The following is a 25241-nucleotide window of genomic DNA, read 5'->3' as shown; positions in this document are numbered from 1 at the left end:
AGACAGTGCGCGGTGGTGCAGTGCGACCTGCGGCAGAAAGCAGGAAGAAGACGAAGAAGAAGAAGAGGAAGAAGAAGAGGAGCGAGGAGAGAGGAACGTCGAGTCGTGGCGCGGAGGTGAGGGAAAGGGATAGGAAACAGAGGACGACTCTTCTCCTCCGCACCGAGGATGCCGTGGAGTGACGTCGCGGCGTCGCGGATTTCACGGATCGATCGACCGATCGAATTTTCGAAATAGGAAATACGCGCCGCCCCGCGTGTGTGCGTTCGCGTACCATATGTGTACGGGCGCGCGTTTCTGCCTCGTAATTGCAACACGGAAGAAGAATCGTCGTCGACGTCGTCGTCCCCGTCATCCGGCCAGGCCAGGCCGGTGAATCGAATCGCCGCGCCGCTGGATCGACCGCTGTCTGCCGCGGGAAAACTTCAGATCCGGTTCGCTTTCCACGGCTGACGTCATTACCGGTGAGTCCTCTCTTTTTTTTCTCCTCTCGCGTGTAGACCGAAATGCGATTAATCTACTGTGTACTTCGAAAACAATCGCGCGCTCTGAGTTCTTCTCAAGTTCCTTCGTGGAATCGCGAACCAGAGGAAAAGGACCGGAAGAATGAAAGGGATGGGGGTGTGGATCGCGTTTGCAATCCTTAACAAAATCCTTTCCACTTCTTTTTCTCTTACATCGTTAATGCAAGATGGGCATAAACTTAGCCTCGGGTTTTTAGTTGAACTTTGGAATTTCCGAGTAAAGTAGTAGTCATGTTTGGGACGCGCTGTAGACGACGGAGAAAATAAAAATTATTCGTAAAACGATAAAGCGTTTGCCTCACTGTATAACTGTTATGGTCGTTGCTATCGTAACTAGGTAAAAGAAAATTATGTTTAATAACAATAAGGCCAACGCCAAAGTCTATTAGCGGAAACACTTATTAGATGTCGTTATGTATTCTTTAATAATAACAAAAGCAGACTTTTTTTCAATCTTCATGGGTCGGTTATCGTATTGAAATATTACAATTATACAAATTATTTCTGGAAAAGAGTCAATTTAAACAAACATGTATAGTTATAAATATCTCGCTTATACGCGTCATTGTCAAATCTAATGCTTAAATTCGAAGTAGAATCGTAATAAGACTTGTAAGAACTTCTTACTTACTATAGTCATAAGATTTATAAGAAATCGTAGATATTTAATTTAATTTTAATAATAAAAACAAATATCAATAGACACGTTTCGACACCGATCGCAAGATTATTATCAATGTTAACAAAAAATTTTAAGATATCTATCAGTCTTCACGTTCTTAGATGTTGTAATTGTATATATTAGAATAGTCAAATTACTATAAAATTGGAAGTTTGTATGTTTAGTCAAAGTAATAAACAGTATAAGAAAGCAATAGGTAGTAATAAAATCTGTGAAGTGTCATTAACAAAAGAATAAAATGAAAATGAATTCTGGTCTAAATGTAATATGTAGGGTATATAATTTGTACCTTAAACGTAAATATAAAATAGAATACATGTGCACAAAATGATGAGGCACCAGCAAATCTGCTGCTGCTCTAAATGCCTACCAGAAAGAGAGAGTATAGCAAGATATAATCGAGAAGTGTTATTTAAAATACAAATAATAATAAACAGAAAGAGAAACTGAATACAATAATCACAATGAAAAGAAAAGATTTACAAGTAAGGTAAATGTACCAGTTCGTGGACACGACCCAATTGTTGGACAAATTGTGACAATTTTAAACATTAAGCTTTTGATGATATGTGTTACTCTAAATAAATTTTTAAACAATTTTTCATATTATTTAGAAATTAAGTATTATATAATTTATTCATATTAAAAATGATACTTTTGTAAAAAAAAATTTCGTTTATGGACAATCGTCCATTTATTAGGACATTCACGTGTATCAATTATTGGACATTCCTTAGCGTACCTGTAAACATATTTTGTATGTATTACATATAAAACTTTATATAAAACTTCACTAATTACAATTTCGATAAACTTTTTTGAGCAATCTTGATTGATAAGTAAGTAAAATGCGATTCTCTTCTATAATAAGAACATTGCTTATTATTTGTCCAATAATTGGGTCATACTTTTGTGGACACGTCACATTTTTTGTCCAATAATTAGGACATTTGAATCATATTATATTTATGACTAAATACAATTTATAATAAACGCAAATAACGTATTTGATAATGGATTTAGTTTCAGAAAACATCCATTCTTACTAAGCATGTGTAATAAACTAAAATTTTTATGTTTCTAAAGTTTATAAATAAATGATTTCGTCGTGCAATTCCTTAACTGTCCAATAACCGGTACATTTACCTTATAAGGTACAACAACAAACACGACGGTACAGATTAAAAAAAAACTGCGACGCGAGAGAAACAATAATCAATAATAATAATATTATCAACGATCGTACATGCAGTTGCTCTACGGAGTCTTATACGAGATTCTTCTTAGAGCCATTATTCTTACGGCATTACTCTGAATTCATTTATCTCGTCAGCCTTGGTACGGAAAAACATTCTTCAAAAATGACTTTTGCGTTTTGCTGCTCTTCTCGCTGTCTCTCTGTAAACAGGAACGGCGGGAGGCGAGCGAAATAATAAACCGTTGATCGTTACACCTGTGCGCGCGCGTTTCTTCGAGGACCATCGCATCGGTCTGTTGTGGCACGATATGGCATTAATTACCGCAACGCCGCCGTCGGCGTCGCAGCGTGCGTGCGTGCGTGCGTGCGTGGAATACACACGCGTGACGTGTACGCGTCAGCGAGAAAGTTCGCAATTACCGTAATTTAGTTGCAGCTCGCGGGCGCGCGCGGCGGCCTATAGCGTATGAAAATGTCCAAGGCTGAATTTCGAACGATATTCACGAGCTCCGGCCGAGACGCGCGTCGTTAATAACGTCATTCTTCTTCTAGCGGCATTTCGTAGTCTCGCGCGCGCGTTAACGATATTCGCCGCCGGTATCTGTCTTGCTTATTAAAGTACGTGGCCTAGAATGGGCCGGCCGCGGTGTGTCGGGTTAATGGGACATCATACTTTCCGATTACTCCGGAAAGTCACGTTAACGCACACGCCATACTGTAATTATCGCGAGCAATATTTTCCTTCAATGTTACGCTGGCACGGCGAGCACGACGACGCGGCACACGGCGGAAATATCTCCACTAAATTACAGAGGGATTCAAACCATTACATCTCGAAACGATATTTAATTGTCTACCAGGGTTGCCACAAGTCAGGGAAATCAGGGAAGTCAGGAAAAGTCAGGGATTTACCACCCTTGTCAGGGAAAATAAAATAGCTGTAAATGAATTTATATTGCCTTGTGCTTCTATGATTGGTTTGGATTACCTTTTCTTTCTTTTTTTTTTTTTTTTTGGAATTCGTTTCCTGAAGAAAATGTTACGTTACTGGATCAACAGAATATTTAACATTTTCCGTATGACGATAGAAATACAAGAGACATTGCAAAATATGTATTATTCAAAGTCAGGAAAAATCTCGAAATTTGAGTTGAAAATTAACGAATTAGAATTCCCGATTCGTCCAGATTTTCGATTTTCTTCTCAGAGCGGTTGTTTCTCCTATCTCAAAATTCATCAAAAATCATCAAAAATCTTAAAATTTTGTCAGTAAATCAGGGAAATGTCAGGAAATTTTACGATTAAAAAATTTATGGCAACCCTGGTAGAGACAAGGTTTCTTCAAAAGCTGGAATCCAATTTGAAATTTGAGTTGAAAATTAAGGAATTAGAAACCGATCGAACTTATTAAACTTTTAGTCGAGACTGCAGTCACATTTTCTCTCCCGATTCGTCCAGATTTTCGGCGTGATTTTTTTCCCAGAGCGGTTGTTTCTCCCGAGCACGCATATTATGTGGCGCCCGGTTAAAACTTTGAAGTTGTGGCCGCGCGCGCGCGCGCGCCTGCGTGTTTCCCATCCAGGTATAACGGTCGCGGCTGCGTGTGCGTGTGAAGCGTTGCGTTACCGCTTCGGTGCGTCGGTGTGCGTGAACTCCACACTCCGTAGCTGGTTACTTCGTCAGGCGAGTCCGTCGTTCTTCTTTTCCAAGCGTGAGGAAAGATGGCCGCTCGTGCGAGCTGCACGGTTCGCGTCTCTTTCTTTCTCTCCTCCCCCCTTCCACCCCCCTCCCCCCCGTCTCTCTTTCTCTTTCTTTCTTTCTTCGTGCGGTTAGACGAGACGCAGACACTCGACTGGCAAGACGGTTTTAGAGAAAGTTGCGGAGTGAGGGAAGGGTAATAATGAAGGGCACATGTCCGCCGCCGGGCGGTAATTTTTAGAATAGTAAAACGCGGGATAAACTCCTCGACAATTTTTAGAGGTTCGAGTGGCGAATCGCGTTAACCGCGAAGGTCTACCCTGGAGAATGATGATTACGAATCTCTTACAGGTTAGAGTCGGAAGGCTGAGAAATGAATACCGCGTAACACGTTTCGTATCTTAATTAATATAACACGGATGAGTAATTGTTAATTAAATTCCGTTTAACGTCTCTATAAATCACAGGATAAACTTTTCTCGGACGTTTTAAATTATACACGGAAAGAAGGATTTCTTGTTCGAGCATCTAAAAGTTTAGCTTCTGATACAGATCTGAAAATAATTTGGTTAGGTCATCCAAATAATTAGGACACGCTTAAACATGGTTGCGAGAGAATGTCTTAAAGTTTTTGCAGCGTTCTCCTGCGTTCTCGTGCGCGCTTGAGATTCCTCCTGCGTGTAATTATTTTGACAGTCCAACGAAATTATTTTCAGATCTATTATTCAATTTTTTTTCAGATACTTCAGCAAAGTCGTTCTTTTCGTAGTTTCGTATGAAAAAAAAAAAAAAAGGAATTACGAAATCATCACACATCGATTGAAAGTCTTTCGAAATAATCGGAACTAACAAGTATAGGCGCTCTAGTGGGCTTCCCCGAGCGAGGGCCTCCTCTTGTAGGGACTCCACCTACGCTCACCCCTGACATCTCTCTCTCTCTCTCTCCGCGTCGACCCCCGGGTATCTGCACCGCCACCCCCGCTCTCGTGCATCCCGCGTTCGGTCTGAGTTAGTTGCAAAATAACCTTATAGCTATGTTAATTGCAGCGGGGAGAAGATGGTCCGGCGGAGAGGAGCTGGGAGGGAGGCGAGCGCTCCGTGCGATGGTACGCGAGTACCACACGGCCGCTAAATTCGACGAGCGGGTTGTTCGTGGACGCGCTCGCCGCGGTAGAATCGTCGCGACACCATCCGGGGAACCACGGGGGGCGGGCCCCCTCACTGCTTGCGGTGATCCGCACCCCCCGTATATCGCCTGCTCCCGTATCCTCGCGAGCCCGCGGCGTTCCCAGGAACGGGGAGCACGGCGTAATTGTCGGCCCTGTCCGATAACGTTCTTAAGAAGAACCCGAGGAGCTCGTTGGCGTACCCCAAGCGGGCCGCAAGCCCGGCGATAGCCCTCCTAATTTACCCGCGCGGCCCGCGTCCGGTCCAGGCCGGACGTCAGAACTGGTGAGTTTCTAATTTTAGATTTGACGTTTCAACTCGGGACTCGATGTGTTATTCAATAAGAAAACGAGTTTTACCATAATGTTTTGAGCGATCGCGTTACGGCCGCGGCGAAGTTCAGTCGGGGGATATAAGCGGCGGATGGCAACGGGGCTCTCTTTCCTTCCCAAGTTCCGTATGGCTTTCTCTCCAACGAGACTCTCTACATGCCGGACGAATATATATGTTATAGGTCTGCTGCGGCGTTTAGCGCCGATACGCGCCAACGACGTTCTTCGTCGCCTTTAATTAATTGATTTTTTCCCTCATTCCCGCGCGTTTCTCACGGTCGTCTCCCTCGCGCGCATATCTCTACTTCGTTTTGTCATAGACGTATTATTATTATTATATATATAGGACTCTGAGATATCGATCCCGCGTTCCAGTACAAAACGGCCGAGGAGTGGGAAGCGAGCTAGAAAGGGACGCCACCGGAGGGGAAACGAACGCGAAGGGAAAGAGAAAGCGAAAAGGGAATATGTGGAACGAAGGCGGAAAAGATTCTCCCGTCGGCGCGTTCGCGTTAAGCCGTAATCACCCTATAGCGATCGCGCGATTTTGTGATTGACGATTGAGGATTTTATTTTTCTCAACCATGATCAATCGGTGACTGCTTTGCTCCGATTGGTTAGGGAAGTAATCGTCAATCGCAATCGTACAATCGCCCGCAGTGTGATTACGGCTTTACACTAAAATTCTTCCAAACGCGAATTACGTTCCGCCGGAATGAGCCGCGCGAGTTTTAATTTCGTGGATTCGTCGCGAAGGCATGAGATTCGCCGTAATTTCACCGCACCGACCAATCCATATAGTACGAAAATGCACGGAATGTTACATCATATGCCATGGATTTGCCGTGGATTTTCGTATGCGACGTTTTTTCGGTTATAATGATGTCACGGAAATACGCGTGTTCGTTCCGAGCAGGAAGAAGATTCGCCTTCGCCGAGTAGTTCCGCTTTAACGGCCGTGCCGGCGGTTGCCCCGCGCTACCGTCGTGCGCCGTCCTACACCGTCATTTTTAGTTGTTTTCCCCCCCCCCCCCCTCCCCTCTTCACCGCGTGCGAGCGCTCCGATAGCCCGTGGACGTGACAGCCCATGACGTAATGCACCCACCTCCCGGAAAAAAGGGAGAAAGACAGAGACAGAGATTACTTGTCACCGGCACCCGGTATCCGACTCGTTTACTCCGTTAATGAGATCTCGAATTCAGAGACGGTTATTATTATTCTTTTTCTCTCTTCTATTACTTTCATCCTTATATAGTTATATTTTGCATACGTATAATTAACATCGGAAAATGTATTGTAATTTCTTTTCCAAGGTGAGCATCACTTTTCGGAATTTTCAATACATAGATCGATGTAACAATCGATGAATCCTTTTCATCGATAGATCTCCGGTGGCATGTATAACGAATAATAAATTTCAAATAAAATTCGCCGGCGTGTGAAATCGCGCGGCGAAGGCGTTGTAAATTTTCGAGCCCGCGCGATGATGATAAAGTGATTAAATACATTTTCAAGCGATCGAACACACATTTCCCGTAATTTCACTCTGTAATACAGCGATGGGTTTAGCTTGTTCCAACGTTGTCCGATTCGCGTACGACTATATATATATATATATACACGTTGAGCATCGATTGCCCGCGCTCCCATTTGCGCGAAACTTGTGTCACTCGTGAATTTGATTTGCTCTCGATTCGTTTTCGCGATTCTCCCTCTGAATCGCTCGCTCGCCGCACATCGATTACTATTACAGTGCCGTTATAACGCGCCTGCGAGCGCGCCGACGTCTGTCTATTGCACATCGCCGCGCGTCCTGAACTTTTCCTTTCTTTACGGAATTGCGCCGGGCTTGCTCGCGTGACGACGGCTTGCTGTCTGGCGTTGAATATGCAGACGGCACACCACCGACGGTCTATAACGTTGCAAAGTCCACGACTCTACACCGCTTTCTATATAATACAATGATGCCGCGGTGCTATATTTTTACCCTCATTAATCTTAATTGCGTTGTCGATACCTGTTTTGGATTTGAAATTGTCGTGAAATTAAAGGAAAAAAGAGAGAGATGGAGGGGGGACTTTTTAAATTAAAACAATGCGTTAATGTGTAGAAATATCCTTTCGTATTATTTTAATAAATCGATAACCCAGATGGACGGTATATAACGCGTGAGATATAAATCTAATTTTTCATAAATTACTTCCATTATAAATTATATTTTATATTTTAAGTTGTTGATGTGATGTGCTAACCTAAGCATTTTTTTATGTTGATATTCAATTAATTTTGCAATTTTTTAATACATTTTAGAAAATTTCTCTTTTATTTTATCACACTATCTAATATTTAACATTATTAAAAATGAACCAAGTAAACTTTTATTAATAGCACGAAATTATTTTATATCATTATTCACATGTAGAAAAAATATGTCAATATATATTTGTGTGAATAATTGATACAAATTATATTTTTATCTATAAATGAAGCTGCACAGTTCGTATATTTTTAAGTTTTTGCAAATACAATCAGAATTAGCAGTATTAAAAATTCATGGGGTCAACTATTTTTAGCTTAGTTACTTTCTTAAAATTTTCTGAACCGAGATAAAATGTTAGATATTTTCTTTTCGTCACTTTCCTCTCGCATGTTTCTCAAAAATTATATTAAGGTATTAACATTGTTTTCTTTCAACTTTGGTTATTTTTATTTCTCAAACGATACAACACTTAAAAGATCCAATGCGGAAATTTCAAAGTACATACGTATGTGTGTTGTAATAAATTAATTAATGAAACACGTTATCGCTTTGACTAATGTATAGACCTTCTTTCTTCTTTGAATAGTTTAAAATATTTATCTTCGTCTAGATCTGTTTCTAGTGCGTCTATAAATTCGTACTATAATACATACTTTTGTTTATATTCAATATTCATATAAAAATGAATTAATATTGATAAATTCTATTATCGGAAAGAGATCGCCTGAAATATAAAAAATTTACAAACTTAAATTTAGTTGACGATATAGAGAAATTTATTCGAGAGTATACTGCAAGAATTTGAGAAGCACTGTCTTACGTACAGAATATTTTTCGATACATTTTGACGGAGACATGCGCACAGCCATAAATTTATGCATTGCGCGGAACCTGTACACATTTGTATTTTATTTTGCCGTATACGTATGCAGCACTTATTCGTTCACCATCTCCGGCATGAATATATGTATTACCGTGTGTGCCTCTAAGTTCATTTATGCCAGCCATGTGAGAAGTAAAGAATTTCTATAAATGTGCAATTCATGCTGGCATATACATTATACAAGATATATCTCGGTGCTTTGCAAAAGCAATTCGAGCCGAGCTGTTTGAGAATTTTAAGAACTGGAGAGAGTCAGGCTGGAGAGCTGTTGGTCAAATTTAAACTAATTCTGTCAAACTTTTAATTATACACATAGTAACGTAATCACATTTCTGTTTTGATTTCGAAAAAGATATATATACTTGTATATCTTATGTTCTTTTATATAGCAATGTAACTTTGCATCGATTGTCTCTCTCTCTTAAATTATTATCCTTAATTCTGCTCGTAAAGAGTTAATAGACGCGTATTTTGTGCCGTTACAAAGACTCGAGGTGAATCGGCAAGAAATTCGATCTACTTCCCGTTTTCAATGTAACTGTAATTGCACACTGCACGATGCGCGTTTCTCGCATTCGTGTTGCTTTTAATTTCTACCTGCGATTGATATACCTCGCCATTGCGAAAGGAAAGGCACGATAAACAGACCGCGTACATTTCCGCAATGTCATGACTGGCCGCTATTGATGCATTCAATCTATTCAACGCTAAGTGGACATATGAAAAACTACGTCGATGATAATTGAGCGATATCGGATGACGTGTGTATCGCCATAATTGATCCGCTATTAATGGTCACAGGAATCATAATGGTCTACCGATAGACTCTGGAGACAACAACTCCGTTACGCGATTGAGTTTGACTTAAATCGTTTTCGAAATTTGCAACACCTGCCTGCACGATATTAGGGAAATGTGACGTTTGTTTTCTCTTATATGATTTTTATTTTACTTGAAAGTTTTACAAATACCACTCCTTGTCCGTCACGTTTTGATTGTTGAAAAATCCTGCAGTTCTCTCTCTCTCTGCAGGAGGAAGTATTACCTTATATTTCTACAGAATGATCTATATATATCTGTTTCAGTTCACAATGCGCTAGGGGTGATGGAGACAGTGGGCAAGCAAGTTCAGGTAGTGAGTGGACTGGGGGTGGGGGGTCCGGTGGGCCCTGTGGGCCCAGTGGGGGGAGATCTGCATCACCATCATCATCCACACCCGCACGCCCTTCCTCCGCACCCGCACTCCCACCCCCACGGTCACCCCCATGGGTCCCACGGCCACTCGCTCGCGACGTCGAACCCCGGCAGAGGTCAGCCTCAACCACCAACTTCGCATAACCAGCACGTACCTGCGAGGTCCACTCCCGTACAGCTGCATAGGTGAGTCACGTTTTTCTTCTCTTATGTGTACATAAACTGGAGTCGTCGATCTCCCGACGGCTTTTAAACCGTGTAAAGGTAAAATATTTTACTAATGCGGCAAAAGATGCGGTGGAAGAAAGATGTCGGATAAAAATTATCTAGCAAATATTTTCGAAGCCATTAAAGAAGGACCGAAAGGTCTCAAGTGTTAACTATTTTTTCAGTAATATGGTTACTACAAATAAAAAAAGTTACGCGCCTAAAACCGAATTTTAGCACTGTGATTTTATTGTATTAAAAAAAGTTATCTCATTTTTGTTGTTTTACACTGTAAAAAATAAAATGTTAATTTTAACTTAAAAACGTATATATAGTGGACTTTAAGTTAAAATTAACATTGTATTTTCTCTTTCGTTTCTATAGTTTTTTTTTTTTTTTTTTTTTAAGAGGAAGGGCTTTTTAGAAATCATATTTCAAGAATGTTGTATAAATCTCTCTGTTGTTTCCATCGAATTTCTGAAAGTGGGGTGCTAATTTTCGTTGACACATAAGGTAAATGTACCGGTTATTGGACAGTTAAGGAATTGCACGACGAAATCATTTATTTAAACTTTAGAAACATGAAAATTTTAGTTTATTACACATGCTTAGTAAGAATGGATGTTTTCTGAAACTAAATCCATTATCAAATATGTTATTTGCGTTTATTATAAATTGTATTTAGTCATAAATATAATATGATTCAAATGTCCTAATTATTGGACAAAAAATGTGACGTGTCCACAAAAGTATGACCCAATTATTGGACAAATAATAAGCAATGTTCTTATTATAGAAGAGAATCGCATTTTACTTACTTATCAATCAAGATTGTTCAAAAAAGTTTATCGAAATTGTAATTAGTGAAGTTTTATATGTAATATATACAAAATATGTTTGCAGTAGACAGGTACGCTAAGGAATGTCCAATAATTGATACACGTGAATGTCCTAATAAATGGACGATTGTCCATAAACGAAATTTTTTTTTACAAAAGTATCATTTTTAATATGAATAAATTATATAATACTTAATTTCTAAATAATATGAAAAATTGCTTAAAAATTTATTTAGAGTAACACATATCATCAAAAGTTTAACAATTGGATCGTGTCCACGAACTGGTACATTTACCTTAAGTCTCGTTATACGCGGCGAATTTATATTTTAAAAAAGAAAGCCCGCACGGACAGAGTCCAACATCACTGTGATAGTCAGGAATGTGTGTGTAGTATGAGGGAAATGAAGGAAGGGTACGTGAAAGGACTTGCAGTCCAAAGGAGGGAGCAGTCAGGTATTCGTGCGAGATATAGTCTGTTTCTGGGGGTCTGTGAGTTCTGGTTTTTGATAATAGAACCTGAAAGAACACGTCTTTCAAAGATCCAACTCGAAGCCGAGACAGGATCTGCTGCTTGGGTCTGCCCCTGCTGTGAAAACTAGCCTCGCATCTCTCCGCATCTCTCTGCACGAAATGTCCGAAGCGTGCGAGATTACCATACACTGAGCCATACATCGAGCTTTATTGAGAGCCACTTACATTCTTATACAGAATGCATTCGCGATTTCTTGAGTAACGTTGTTACGATACGAGACTTAAAGACGCTTCGCCGGTTTCTTTTTTTGGGGTTGCGGAAGTATAGACTCTATTAAGATAAGTAGCGACAGACATAAAAATCGACGTCACGCGTGTAGTAGTCGCGCTAGTAGTTATCTCGAAACAAACATTATCACGGTCTCAATTGCGTCTTTTGTACTCGGAGATTATCAGCTCTATAGTTTTATCTAGAAAAATCAACGATTATATACAAATTCTTAAAATGGCGCCGGAATATCCAAAGATCAATTCATAAAATATTATCTTTATTTGACGAATTAATAGATTAACGCGAGAATAGTTGTATGTGTTAATTACGATTATTGTGAATTAAGGACAAGAATAAAAAGTTTTGTGAAATAATAACAGATCTAACAAGTGATAATTAAAATTCAAAATCATGGTGCAATTAATAAAGACGCGTTTCACAAATATTCCCGCTCACAAATGTGTTTTATTTTGATACATCGATTGCGCCACTTTTCCTGAAGCATCTCGGTAATCTCAATTGCGTGTCTTGCAGACGAGACGGGACTTTAGTAAGTGACAGATTTCAAAAGATTTTTACAGACGTGGCTACGTGAAGCAATAACGATTGCTTTAACGTTTGGAATTGGCTAATCTTAAAACGGGGAATTACTCGGTTGCGTGCGTTTTAAAATAACTTTACTTTCTACTAAAATAGTTTCAGAATGGAGACATTTCATTTAGTTGTATCAATACATATAAAATTTTGATTCTTAACAGGAAGTTTCTTTTAAAAAAAATCCGGATATTGTTTTGCGAAACTATTGGACTCACAATATTACTCTATGATCAGATGAGGAAATATTATTGTAACGGCGGATATATAAGTTTTTACTTACATAAGCTTTAGCTTTAACTTAAGCTTCTTATTATATAAGCTTTACGACTTAATAGAAGTTATTTCGAGGATCTCTTTAGAAATTTATTAGCAACGAGTTAGAATTAAATTGAAAAGTGCTCTTCAACGATTAAATGGACGTGAAATATTACTCTTTAAATCTGAATCAGTGGACTATAGTCACTGCGATTACCCAGTGGCGTACTATAGGCACTGGATAATCAGAGTCGGTGAAGTTTAACTAAAAAAGAAGGAAAGTTTGAGCATTATACAATAAACGTACTGATATTACACTGTAAAAAATAAAACGTTAATTTTAACCCAAAAATGTGAAAATGTTAATTTTGACATTTTTGCATGTCTCAGAAAATCCACTCAACGTCTTTGGGTTAAAATTAACGTTTTATTTTTTACAGTGTAATTTCAATCTTCTAATATCATATTCATTGAATTTGTCCACTAAAACAAGGTTGATTAGATCACCTAATAAAACTTAGCTAGATGAGGGATCTCACATTTCATTCACTGATTACCAGTGGCATACTTGGCACTGATACCAGTGATTATCCACTGATTCAGATTCAGAGAGTATATGTATACAACATAATACACACACACACACACACACACACATATTTATCCCTTGAACATCGAGAGACTTTATGAAATTTACAGTTGTATAAAATCCCGTGAAAACAACAATACTTTTTAACACATATGAGTAGCACCAGCTAGGACACTGAATAATATATCACAAATGCACGATACTTTTGTCCTCGTTGCTCGTTATGTCTGTGGGATGTTTATGAATAAAGATATGAGATCATTATGACCTTCCTACACAGTGTCTTGTATCGTAGAAAGACGCACGACGGCGAACGGATGCTTTGGAAATAAAAGAATGTTGCGCCGTGATGCGACTATAGTCTTTTTTTTTTTTTTTCCCCTCTGGGTACATAGCGCACACTCTTCCACCTACCTATACATGTCCCGGTATCACTGTGTATATTAGCATTTGTAGTTGACATGGTGACGCTAGATCGTGTCTCTGAGTGGAAAGAAAAAAAAAAAAAAAAAATGTTGATTGGGGACAGCAGACGCGCTCTCGCACGCAATAGTCTGCGTTCGATGATAAATAACGCATTTACATTTCTCGTAAATAAGTTTTTTTACGGGGGCTGCGGAAGCAGGAGGCGATCTCTTGCGGTCGATAAAACATTTCGTCAATATGCCTAACAGTGACAGCATTTATTCAGCTGACACACAGTGATACACATATTAGAAATTCTAAATATTTACGCATATAAATGTGTGCACGCGTCTCTTTAAAGAGATAATTCTCATCGGCATTGTCCAGTTAGATTGAAAACACGCGAGCCGATTGTTCATTATAGAAAATATGACGCTCCCGATAAGATTGCGTGTGGCGGCTGAATTTCATCACAGCGTACACACACTTTTTACTTACGCTTATCGACACACATTTATCAAAACAACCTACATACAGAGTGTATTTTATTGTGTTTATAGTATAACTGTGTAGAGACAGGGCTACTGGGAAAGGTGAGATATTTTGGTTTGAGACAACGCAATCTGCGCGCGGAAGTTCTAGCTCTGGTGGTTATATAAGTGTCGCGCGGCTTAGAATATACTTTATGTACGAACCGCGAGGCCTCTTGGCTCCATTTGCATCGTATTTTAAGCCTATTACATAGCGAAGAATGCACGACGGGGAGAATTCACGAGGGGTACAATATGGGATCGCGAAGAAGTTCGAAGGGACCGAAGGCTGCAAAATTAGATGTAGAGAAGCGGGTTTATTTATTTCTCCCAAGCGGAGCACATCCGCAGGAGTTTCGCCGAGAGACGGACAGATACTCTCGCTTTTATTATAACGCGTGCGCAAATATACAGTATTATCGACTTTAATGGGAGTGTCGAGACCGAGTTTATAAGCCGCGTCAGAAATTAAAGTGTTCGTACGACATGCTTACATTTGTTTAATTAAAACTGATTGCTTTAGTAAAGTTTTTATTGAGAATATTTGTAAAAAAAAGTTATATTGTACAGGGAAAGCGTCGCACGGATCATTTTCTGATTGTATGCGTGTTCTATTTTAAAACGCTTTAAAGTTGTCTCTTTAAGTTACGATTATTTATGATATACGTTTTACGCGATAAGGAAAAATTCAGTATCTCAAATCTGAAAATGAATCATGTCAATTAGGGATAATGATTAGATAAAAACTCCGAGAAAATATTCGTTACATAAAGATGCATTTATATGATTAACAACGTATCTATCTCGGTGCACACACAGGATGTTCAATTTTGCTTCAATTTTTTTACGGTATATCTTTTTATACTTTGACTAATTTTATATTCTGACTGTACAACGCATTTACGGCAACGGCAGGTGCTTATTTATATTTATACCGATTTGCTTTAATTACATCTCTGTGCAATAACAAATTTATTAACAGATTACAATTTCTACCATTTTATTCATTTGCGGACTACATGAAAGATCTTTTAAACTATCGTAATAATGGCGCTATGCGTTACATGTCACACACATTGTAGACAGCGACGTACCGTAGGAGAAAGAATTTTTGGCGTTGATATCCACTTTTTAATTACGTTCGTAATCCTTTTATTGTTTTTTACACTCAACCGCGTCGAAAGTATAATATATTTAACGTTGATAACGACCCGATTTTCACTTTGATTTACGAGCATTAAATCTATGGTTTTTGGCTCGTAGCCCTTTTCAACGTACTTTTATTAACGTTTCCATAAACAATTATCGTATATACGTTCTGAGTGAAATCTGGAGAGACACGGTGCAATGTCTCGATAATATTTACATTAAGTCTACTGCGTAGATTCTTCGAAGTGATTTTTACTCTCGACAAGATACTTTTAATTTGAACAAAAAAAAAAAGGTTATATCGTCATTTGTTTCATTTTACGCTGATACGCACGAATTGTATACTACGATACATCGTTCGGTGTCAGAGTTGAAAAAAAGAAAAATGTTTAACGCGCATATATCTTCTTACGAGCTAAATTTATCCATCCAGTCTACGAACTCGAGGTGTCGTTGTAAAACTCGATGCAGCTGCCTGAAAAGTACAAAGTCTTCGAAACTACGTTCCGTCGCATCTGTTAGTCATCACGCAGATGCACGCACACTCCGCCCACGTTTACCTGCCTGGCCTGCCTCTCTCCCTCCGTGGCCTCTTAAAATCTGCGATGTGTATAGAAGGAGCACGAAATTTCGAATCGAATCCATTTTGTACGGCATTTTTCCGAAGAGAGCTCGCTGAGGATTTTTCACGAACACGATCCCACATCGCGAAACGAGCCACACTCTTACACTACGAGCGTGATTTACGAGGGTCCGATTGAAAATTTCATATTAATTAAATTACGAGGAAGAAAGACCGAGGGGATAGCTGAAATATTGTCCCAGGTTTCATAATTTCATTTGATTTCATCTGATAGAAAATAATTGTTTTCACTGTATATATAATTATTTCGTGAAATAGACGATTTTATCTAATATTATTTCTTGTAAGATATGCATATGTAATTATTGAATTATACATAGAAATTTCATGTAAATTTTATAATAATTTCAGGGACTTTGTTCCACGATTACATTCAGTGCAGGTTACCCCCTCGAGAAAAACTTCTTCCTCTTTCATATGAAACACGAACTCTTCTTTTTTTTTTTTACGCAGTCGCTTCGTCAAAACGTCCATGTTCTTTTGAAGAACTCTCCGAGTCGATTGCATATTCAAAAAAAGAGGCACGATATATACGACCTCGAAATTCGTGAGACCCGACGAATAGAGAGACGCGAGACGAATTGTGCAGAGTGTAATCAGTGACGAATCAAGATTGATCTTGCAAAGTTGACCTCCAACGTTTAGAGTTGGAATGTTTTTTTTTTCTTTTTCAATTCCATTTAAATATGTGTATGTATATAAGATAAATTAGTTTTCATTTTGTCTTAATTTTATATAGACGAGTAAACGTTTTCAATTTTTATCTTTATCGTTTCAATTTTCTATATGTAGAAGTATACAGACGTTTATTAAAATTAACTGTACTTAATATTGTAAATATAGAGAAATTGATTCGTTGTTACACGTGTTTATTTCGAAAAAAGGAAAAATGAGAGAATACCGGAGATATCTTTTACAATAGAAAGCACGTAATTAGGTCTGGCCGTGATGACTCAGCGGTTCCTTTTTTCGACGGAATATTTACTTTGGGACAGGACATTCTATTCATTCTTATTTAGTCGAGACTTTTGTATATCTGTGAGGTCAAGTGCCTCCTCGTCTCGTTCTTTCTTCTTCAGCGTGAAAACATTAACCTGTCTAGCGTCTTCGGTCGACAATATTTAGTATTTACTAGAAAACGCGCGCCGAGTTACTACTGCTATCTGTCGATTCTAACCTTAAACGTTATACTGTAACAAGAGGCTTTCGTGGGGAAGCAGCAGCAGTAGCAGTCGTTTCGTGTCATCGAGACATCGTGCTGTCTGTGTGTGCTTGTGCTGATATCGTCTTGAAAGTCACGCAGTGATGGCGGAATGTGTGTGAAATGCGGTGGGGAAGACATCCGTCGTTCAGGATTCGTTTTGAGAATCAAAATCCTCCTGGTTTACGCGGCCCTGATTACCGCGATCCTTTGCATGGCCATCCTGGGTACTATGGATTGCACAATTATGTCGGGTCTCACGATGACCCACATTTCTCGAATTACCTGGACTACCCAGGTTATCCGCCGCCGGATTTCAACGTTTCTCTCAGTAACCCATATCCGTGGTTCACGTAAGTCTACGCGGGTTATTCGCGTTTTACTTTCTTTCTTTTTTTTTTTTTTATTTTATTCGTTAGACACGCGCTGTATAATGTACAATATTTGTAAGCCACAAGCGTGAAACTGTATCGCATTTATCTCTTTCTTCTCTCCACATTCTTTTTGTCCGTCCTTTCCCGAACGCGCGTTTCCTTTCAGATTATACCGGCCGTAATCTGTAAAAATTGACCAATTATAATCGATCGTTCCCCTCTCCGTCGACTGCGATTGGTGAATTTTTACAGATTACGGCCCTTACTTTTCTCTTTACGTACAGCCCCCTTTTCGTTACCGATGCAATCCCTATCCGACCACCATGCGCCGTTTGCCCATCATCTTCATTGAGAGACGTTATCCCTATCCCTCCACCAACTTCGGGATTCAATTACTCAAACGCGATCCAATCTAACGTCGCCGGACAACGTGGGGTGCCCTTCTCCTCTCACGGTCGAACGTTTAACGGTCAAGTTTCGGACTCGGCGTGGAAGTGAGAGAGGCTCCCGCCACGCGGGAAAACGGTGAGGTTAGGTTCGTCAACACATACTTGGCTAACCCGACGGCGGGCTGCGGAGAGGAGAGCGGGAGGAGAGCGGGAGGAGGAGGAGGAAGCGAGAGGCGGCGAACGCGCCGCCGTTGTAACATAGATTATGAATCAGACCGTCTGGCGAAGGAAAACAACGTGGCGTTGGCGGGGGAAACGGGAAACTGGAAACCGAATCGAAGACAAGGATAAAGGATGCTGATAACGCGACGCGCCTCCTCGCTCGTGATACTCGATACGATTTGCGCGTGTGGCACGCGTACGCAGCGTAATCCAAGTCCTTCTCGAGCATCCCTGTCCCCTATATCGATACATTTACCATCGTAAGTTTATGATAATGAAATTATTGACAAAACAACATTTCTTAGACACGTAAGATAAAGAGTCTTCCGAAATTGGCAGCCGACGCGGATTAACTTTAATCTCGGTTTAACTTACTGTTAACATCGTTTTCTAATTTGGAGAATTAGAAAAGGATGAAGAGCAAATAAGGGCATTAACGATATCTGTAACGTATCTACCGGCTTGATATGTACGGCGATTATACGGATCACTTTGTTGCAAAGGACAGTCTTTTTCTTTCAGGTAGTTTTTTCCTAAAAAAAAATTTCTGGAATAATGACACTTAAAACACTAGATCTCTCTCGCGGGTAGTTTGTTCTTAAATTATACAAAGCACATTTATGACATTCGCATATCCGCTGTACGACTCGATGTCTCGTAAATAAATGGCGAACAGTGTCCTGGGAAAAAGGAGCTCCATCGTAAAATATGCACGTTGCGTCTGTACAAGTTGATGATCAATCCTCTGTATACTTTTTCGGCGAAAGAAAAGTGGGATAGAATCGAAAAAGAATGGCAAGAAGCGTGAAAAATTGTGATCCCTGAAGATGTTTAAATTTTACAAAGTTGTCCTGCGTTGAACTCGAAAGTATATTAATCATAAGTTTCACGAAGGCGTTAGTGAATTAAATTAAATTAGGTGATAAATTAAAAGAGGTTGATAAAGAGAGGGGGGGAGAGAGAGAGAGAGACGTATATTGCAAAATATACAGGAAATTTGCGATGGGAATGTTTCCTTTTAGCGAACTTGAAATCAAGTTTTTAAGTTAAAGTTAAAACAGAATTCGATTACAGAATTATTTTGTGGATCGAAGATTAAAAGTGAACCTTTTCGATGGAAATACAAGTCGAAACTTAGTTATCAGAAGGAATTTAATATAAAACTTTGAAAAGTCATTGCCAGTCTCATTGAATTTTTACCAAGATAATATCGACTTTAACCAATTGCGAAAAATATAAAATGTGACAGCTGACATTGGAACACACCTCGTTTAAAATATTTCGGAGATAACTGCGTGTTTGTTTAGCTATTACTTTGGAAAAGTAAGTGCGCTTGCTCGCAACGAGGCGTTGGAATAATTAGATAATCGTCTCGTTTACGTTCCGTGAAAAGAGGTTCGCAAATCCGTGGGCGGTCGTGAAGCACAGAGAGAGAGAGAGAGAGAGAGAGAGAAGCGGTCGAAAGAAATATTTACTATTGTCGCTGTTGATTGCGATCGCGAATGATAAATATTTATGTGTACCGGGAGGGAAGAAAGGCGAGAGCTAGAAGGCGTCAGCGAAGGCGAGAAAAGAAGGCAGGGTTGATGGAAGAGGCTCAAGGACGCGGCCGACGCTCTCTCCTTTTCTCTCTCTCTGTTTTTTCTTCGTTCCTGGTGCAGATTCTCGTGTTGAGAAGCGGGAATTTCGTGGAGCTCTTCACGAGAAGTTGTGTTTACGTATGTTCTTCATCAGGCAGTCGTCTTCGTAATGTTGATCCCAGAATGCGAGTGTAGGTCAAATCGATGCAGATCGACGTCTCTCGGTATAGCCAGAGATTTTTTATTCCTGGCGCGTTTTTTTTTTTTTTTTAAATAGGTTCGCGCGTTATGTATTTCGTACGTATTCTTGCTACAGGAATATATATATATAGGGACTCTAGAAATATCACAGTTGCCAAGATGATCTCCGCGTAACGAGATCCCAGAGCCCTTTCCTTCGACGTTAATTCGATCGCGTAACGTGGAATAGGACCGCGTGAAATAGGTCGACTGGCTCCGGTCACATAGCTATGTATCCAGGACAGAGCTCTTCAGGTCGCGCTATTAAGAAATGAAGGAAGATATCGATCGGTCGCGTGTGCTCGAAACTCTCGGCACTCTGCTATATTAATGCTCGTTGCATTAAGCCGCAATCACCCTATAGCGATCGTGCGATTGTGATCGACGATTACTTTTCCACCAATCGGAGCAAAGCAGTCACCGATTGCTGCGCTCCGATTGGTCGATAAGTGATCCTCGATCGTCAATCACAATCGCGCGATCGCCCAGGGTGATTACGGCTCTACACGGTGAAATGGAAAATTGCCGTCTGGAAGTTCAAGTAGAGGCTGTACTCGCGGAAATCGCAGCGCGCTTCTTTTCGTCGTAAGTGGTATGCCGATATTTAGTGTGTCACTGATAACACGAAGTCATTTGCTCTCCTATACCGCTGTGCGTACAACATGCGTGTTTTCGTACGAGTTACGCGCTATGTAGCGTGTACATGAGTTATCGATCCCAACGCTTCTCTCCCTCCTTTCTTCCCCCCCCCCCCCTCCCTCCTCCCCTGTCTGTCTCTCCCTCTCTGTGAGCAGGATGCACGGTCGACGAGTTGTCCTTTCTTTTTTCTTCCGACACTGATGGCCCCCTATTTTTGCGCCATTATTAAGATCTGCACAAAACTCGTCAACTTCGCGTTTCATAAAATGCACCTGGAATTTGTTTATTACACCCGATATCCACGAGACATAACGTGTTTGAATTACAATATAGATAAGATTGATAAGAAATTATTGTCGGTACAGCTATCGTTCGTCGTAAAGGCTCTTTGAATATTTTTGAAAGCATTCGCTTTGAATAAAAGCAGTTTAGAATAATTGTACGTGTTATGTAAACGTAATAGAAACGTAACTTTGCAGAAACTTTTGTATTTAAATTGCCAAGCGCGTTTCGTGTTTTGTTATTAGGGCTTGTTTATTATACTATATTTATTTGAACAAGTTTTCGTAAAGTCCAAGCGATAAAAATAGATATCGATAGAAATTTACATTGTGTACGATTCCTAAATCTAAAGTTACATTTCAGGAGGAAGTTTCAGGATAGTTGTATAAATTCATTCATATCAGACTTATCGCTCACGTTGTTGATGCATTAAATGACGCAAGTAATTGTCTACAGTCAGTAGAATTGCCAAGTCTTTTTCAATTTCGTTACATTTATTTATCTAGCTCGCAGAGTCGCTATAAGTCAGGGAAATGTCAGGGATTTAGTACACTTGAAAATAAAATAGCTGAAAATAGATTTATATTGCCTTGTGCTTCTATGATTGGTTTGGACTACCTTTTCTTTTTTGAAATTTGTTTCCTGAAGAAAATGTGCATCTATATTACATACAAGAAACGTTGCAAAATATGTATTATTCAAGGTCAGGAAAAATCTCGAAATTTTGTCAGTAAGTCAGGGAAATGTGAGGGAATTTTACGATTAAAAATTCGTGGTAATCCTGAACTCGTTACACGCCTATCTAGCGTGTCACGATCGAAAACGTCGGACCGCAGCATCGTTTTCGATAATCTCGGATGCTGCAGTTAGCGGTGAAGCATATCGCACGTCATCGATGCGTGTCTCGTCTGCAGTCACGAATAGAAGAAGCGTCAATTAGAAGCGAGAGCATTTGTTCGATTCGCACAAGTCAGAGAGAGAGAGAGAGAGAGAGACACGTAGTGGAGTCATCATCGGGATACCCGAAACTTAATGACTCGTCGTTAAACGAAACGTCTTCGTCGACGACGGCGTGTACGCAACGTACGTGCCGCGCACGTTGTATTCGTCGCGTGCGTGCGTGCGTGCGACTGCCACTCACGTACACACACACGCACCCTCGCTCTCTTCCTCGCGCTGACCTATGCAATGCATGCGTATAACGAACGCCGTATCGCGCGCGCATCACCCGTCAGAGGGAGAAAGAATAGATGACAGCGGCATGGTGGGGCTGAGTAGAAGCATCGCGGGCGAGGGGACGGGATGGGAAGAAGAGGGCTCGCTAGAGGTGGGAGGGGGTCAGTGACCGTTACGTCATCGAGAGAGCCCATAGTCGAGGAAGAGAGAGACCATCGGTCGTTCGAGCGAATGCCGATTTCAATCGACGAACCTCGGCGCCGGGAATTGGCCAGGGCAACGTTTCCACGAAGAGTCTCTCTCTCTCCCTGCCTGGAGGCACGAAAATTATTAGACCACATGTGCCGACAGAGCTGCCAACCTGCATGCCTAAACGAGATAATTTCTGGGATGACGCCCGAGAGAGAGAGAGAGAGAGAGAGTGGAGCAAGGGGAAAGAATTAGAATACGTAAAAAATTTAGGCTACCCTAACGAGGGAAGTGTTGAGATTTTTCATTCTATTAAGTACCTTTTTTTTTTTTTACCGTTACGTCCAATTACGTTTTCTTCACGAACAAGCGCGTGTAACGATGAATATGTATGTTACACTTTCTCTTTAAGAGTATCACAAGTAACGATCTCTCATTGATCGAAAACCGTAAACGAAGATGTGCCGATACTGGAAATACAGATCGCTTATCTTTCTGTTACAGCGAAGAAATACAATTATAAATAAGTGCAAGTAGTTGTACTGTGCGGGGGAAAAATAGAAACTACAATTAAATATTAGAATAGTTCGAATGTTTGTTCACACACCAGAAAAAGGATCCTTTAACCGACCGAGTGATGTTTACTTTCACTTCGCACCTTCTATACGTTTTGAAAAAGGACAAAAAGAAACTCGTGCATCTCGCGTTATCGATCCTAGGAATGCGTTCGTGCATCGCGTACATCTCTTTGTCCAACGTGAAGTAGGTAAGAGTATCTAGCGTGGTAAGAGCGTTTCGGATGTACGGCTGGCTCGCTCTATTTCACGTCCGTTTACGACGGCCGATCTCCTCCTCCACCGCGCGGGGTGTAATTCAACCTCCTTCTAGGAGGCTGAGAAATAAATTCGCGACGCCATCATACGGAAGCACTTTTATTTTTGACGATAACATTATTGCGGACTTATCTGAAATTGCGCGACGTTTGCGTACGGCGCGAAGGAATTCAATCTTCGACCGGGGTTTTACGTGCGTTCGTACACGTCCAACTACCAACATAATTACAGACATTATTTCTCGTATCGAGTTTACCTGCGAGATATTTCCTTTTTTTTTCTTTCATTCGTGCTTTTTAATGATGCATCTTATTAAATTCCTCAATATTTGCCCGAAAGCGAGAAGAAGGGAGTTCTACAGTGCAGAAATAAAGGAAGACCTGTTAACGTTACAAGAACGCCTGCATTAATATGCACATGACGTGTACCCTACTCTAGACGAGGCTCTTTTTTTCGTTGTGTCATGCAAAGCGAAAATGTAGATCCGAAGTGCAAGGCTGCGCGAAGATTATTTTACATCGCAAAGTACACATTTGTAAAGTCGCGATATTTCGTCGATCTGCTGTTGTTTTATTTTTTTTTTTTTTTGCGCACCTCGCTTTGCTTTTGACGCGTAAGGCGCGCTGCGGCTAAGTACAGTCCGCCGAGAGACGGTGCGTTACCTATTGTTCGCGGCCGCCGTGTGTCGCTCGGGGTCGACTGTATATATATATATATATATTTGAAAGGAATAGAACTTTTTTCGTCTCTCGCGTACGCCGCCGCCGTTAGCTTATCTTATTGAAGCTGCCGCGCCGGCGCGGCAATCGCTCGCTCGCCAAGTCCGACCGCGGCGTGGTTTCTTGCGCGATATGGATTTCTTTGAAAAAACAGTCACGCGTGTGTGTGTGCGCGCGCGCGCGCCTGAGAAGCTGCGAACGAGGATCTCATCTCTATCTTCGGTTTTGCGCCTCGTGAAGGAAGAAAAAAGAAGGGGGATAGGAGGAGGGACGGGCGGGGAAAAGTAGCGGCAATCGCGGTTGAACAACGAACTCTCGTCCGTCCGTCCGTCACCGATTAACCTTCCGCCGTAATCCCCGTTAGCGCGCAAGTAGCGCGCGCGCGGGCGGGCGGAATCGCGGCGTTCGTCGTCCGCGTCGTGGGGTCCACACGACGACGTGAGATTCGGCAACGGTGTGCCGGCGACCTGCGCGCGGCGACGGCAACGCCGCGCGCTCTCGAAGAGAGCCAAGCGGCAGAGGCGCATTCACCCTTCTTTGGCGGGTGCAGCGCGCCTGCGCGCGCGCGCGCGCACTCACTCGACGACGACGTCGTCGTCGCGTCGGCAGCCGACACGCGGAACTGCGCGCGAGCGCCCCGCGTCTCCCTCCCCCCCCTCGTCGAGGGACCCGTTGGCGGTGTGCGCACGCGCAGCGGGACTCTGCCACGTGTGGCGTGGCGCGCCGCGCGCCGCCGCCGCCGAAATGTCGCTGCTGGCCGTCCGATCCGAGTGCTTTGCCGCGCGGAACGCCAATGGCAACTGTTCCCCGGCGCGAATCGTATTTTCGAGGCGTCGCGCGATTGGTCGGCAGGTTCGGGCCGCGCACGGGTATACCCCATAATTTCACCTTCGGCTCTCTCTCTCTCTCTCTCTCTCTCTCTCTCTCTCTCTCGCGCGCCTGTACTCTCCACGCGGTCCTTCTTTTTCCCATACGCGCCGGGGGCCACTTCCTCCTCGTTTCCTTTTCCACTCCGACCTCGTCCATCCTCTTCTCGTATCGTCGGCTTATTTCACGCGTCATGCCGGGTCTCTTTCCCTTTTCACCTATAGATCCAATTTTGAACGCCTCTGTACCTCTATGCGTTTTGCAAAATCCGAGAAACGCCGCTCCCGCGAGACGACATTCTCACGGCCTATGGAAGGTGCACGCACGACGCTGGCGGAACACGGATCGCGTATACAATGGTAACCCCGCAATCATTCAGCAGATTTAATCCTAATTGATGTAGGGAGATGCAAATCGCGTTTAGCTTGGATCTCTTCGAGCGTCCTTCCGTTTCGCGTGAAAAGCGATGTGTACAGATGTAATTATATTCGTAAATTTAGTTTTCACAAGACACTTTTAGCAAATGAGGAAAATCCAATATTAGGAGATATCCATACAGAGATCAAGATAAATCTTGAAGTCGCGAGAAAATTGGAGGAACCGCCCTGCCATATCGGCCGTGGATGTCAATAA

At 41.4% G+C, this 25241-nt stretch overlaps 1 protein-coding gene across 1 annotated transcript; it reads left to right on the top strand.

The window, feature by feature from the left end:
- Positions 1 to 383: 383 nt before the first annotated feature.
- On the top strand, positions 384 to 25241 carry LOC108777666 (LIM domain-containing protein A-like). The gene is made up of 3 exons (XM_018544610.1): positions 384 to 464; positions 9830 to 10124; positions 25109 to 25241. Exons 2-3 carry the CDS (start codon positions 9850 to 9852, stop codon positions 25239 to 25241), a joined length of 408 nt encoding a protein of 135 aa, XP_018400112.1. The 5' UTR covers positions 384 to 464; positions 9830 to 9849.

This window comes from Cyphomyrmex costatus, unplaced genomic scaffold, assembly GCF_001594065.2.
Source record: "Cyphomyrmex costatus isolate MS0001 unplaced genomic scaffold, Ccosl1.0 scaffold455, whole genome shotgun sequence".
In the NCBI taxonomy this organism is placed as follows: Eukaryota; Metazoa; Arthropoda; class Insecta; order Hymenoptera; family Formicidae; genus Cyphomyrmex; species Cyphomyrmex costatus.
This window is presented reverse-complemented; position numbering and strand designations above follow the sequence as displayed.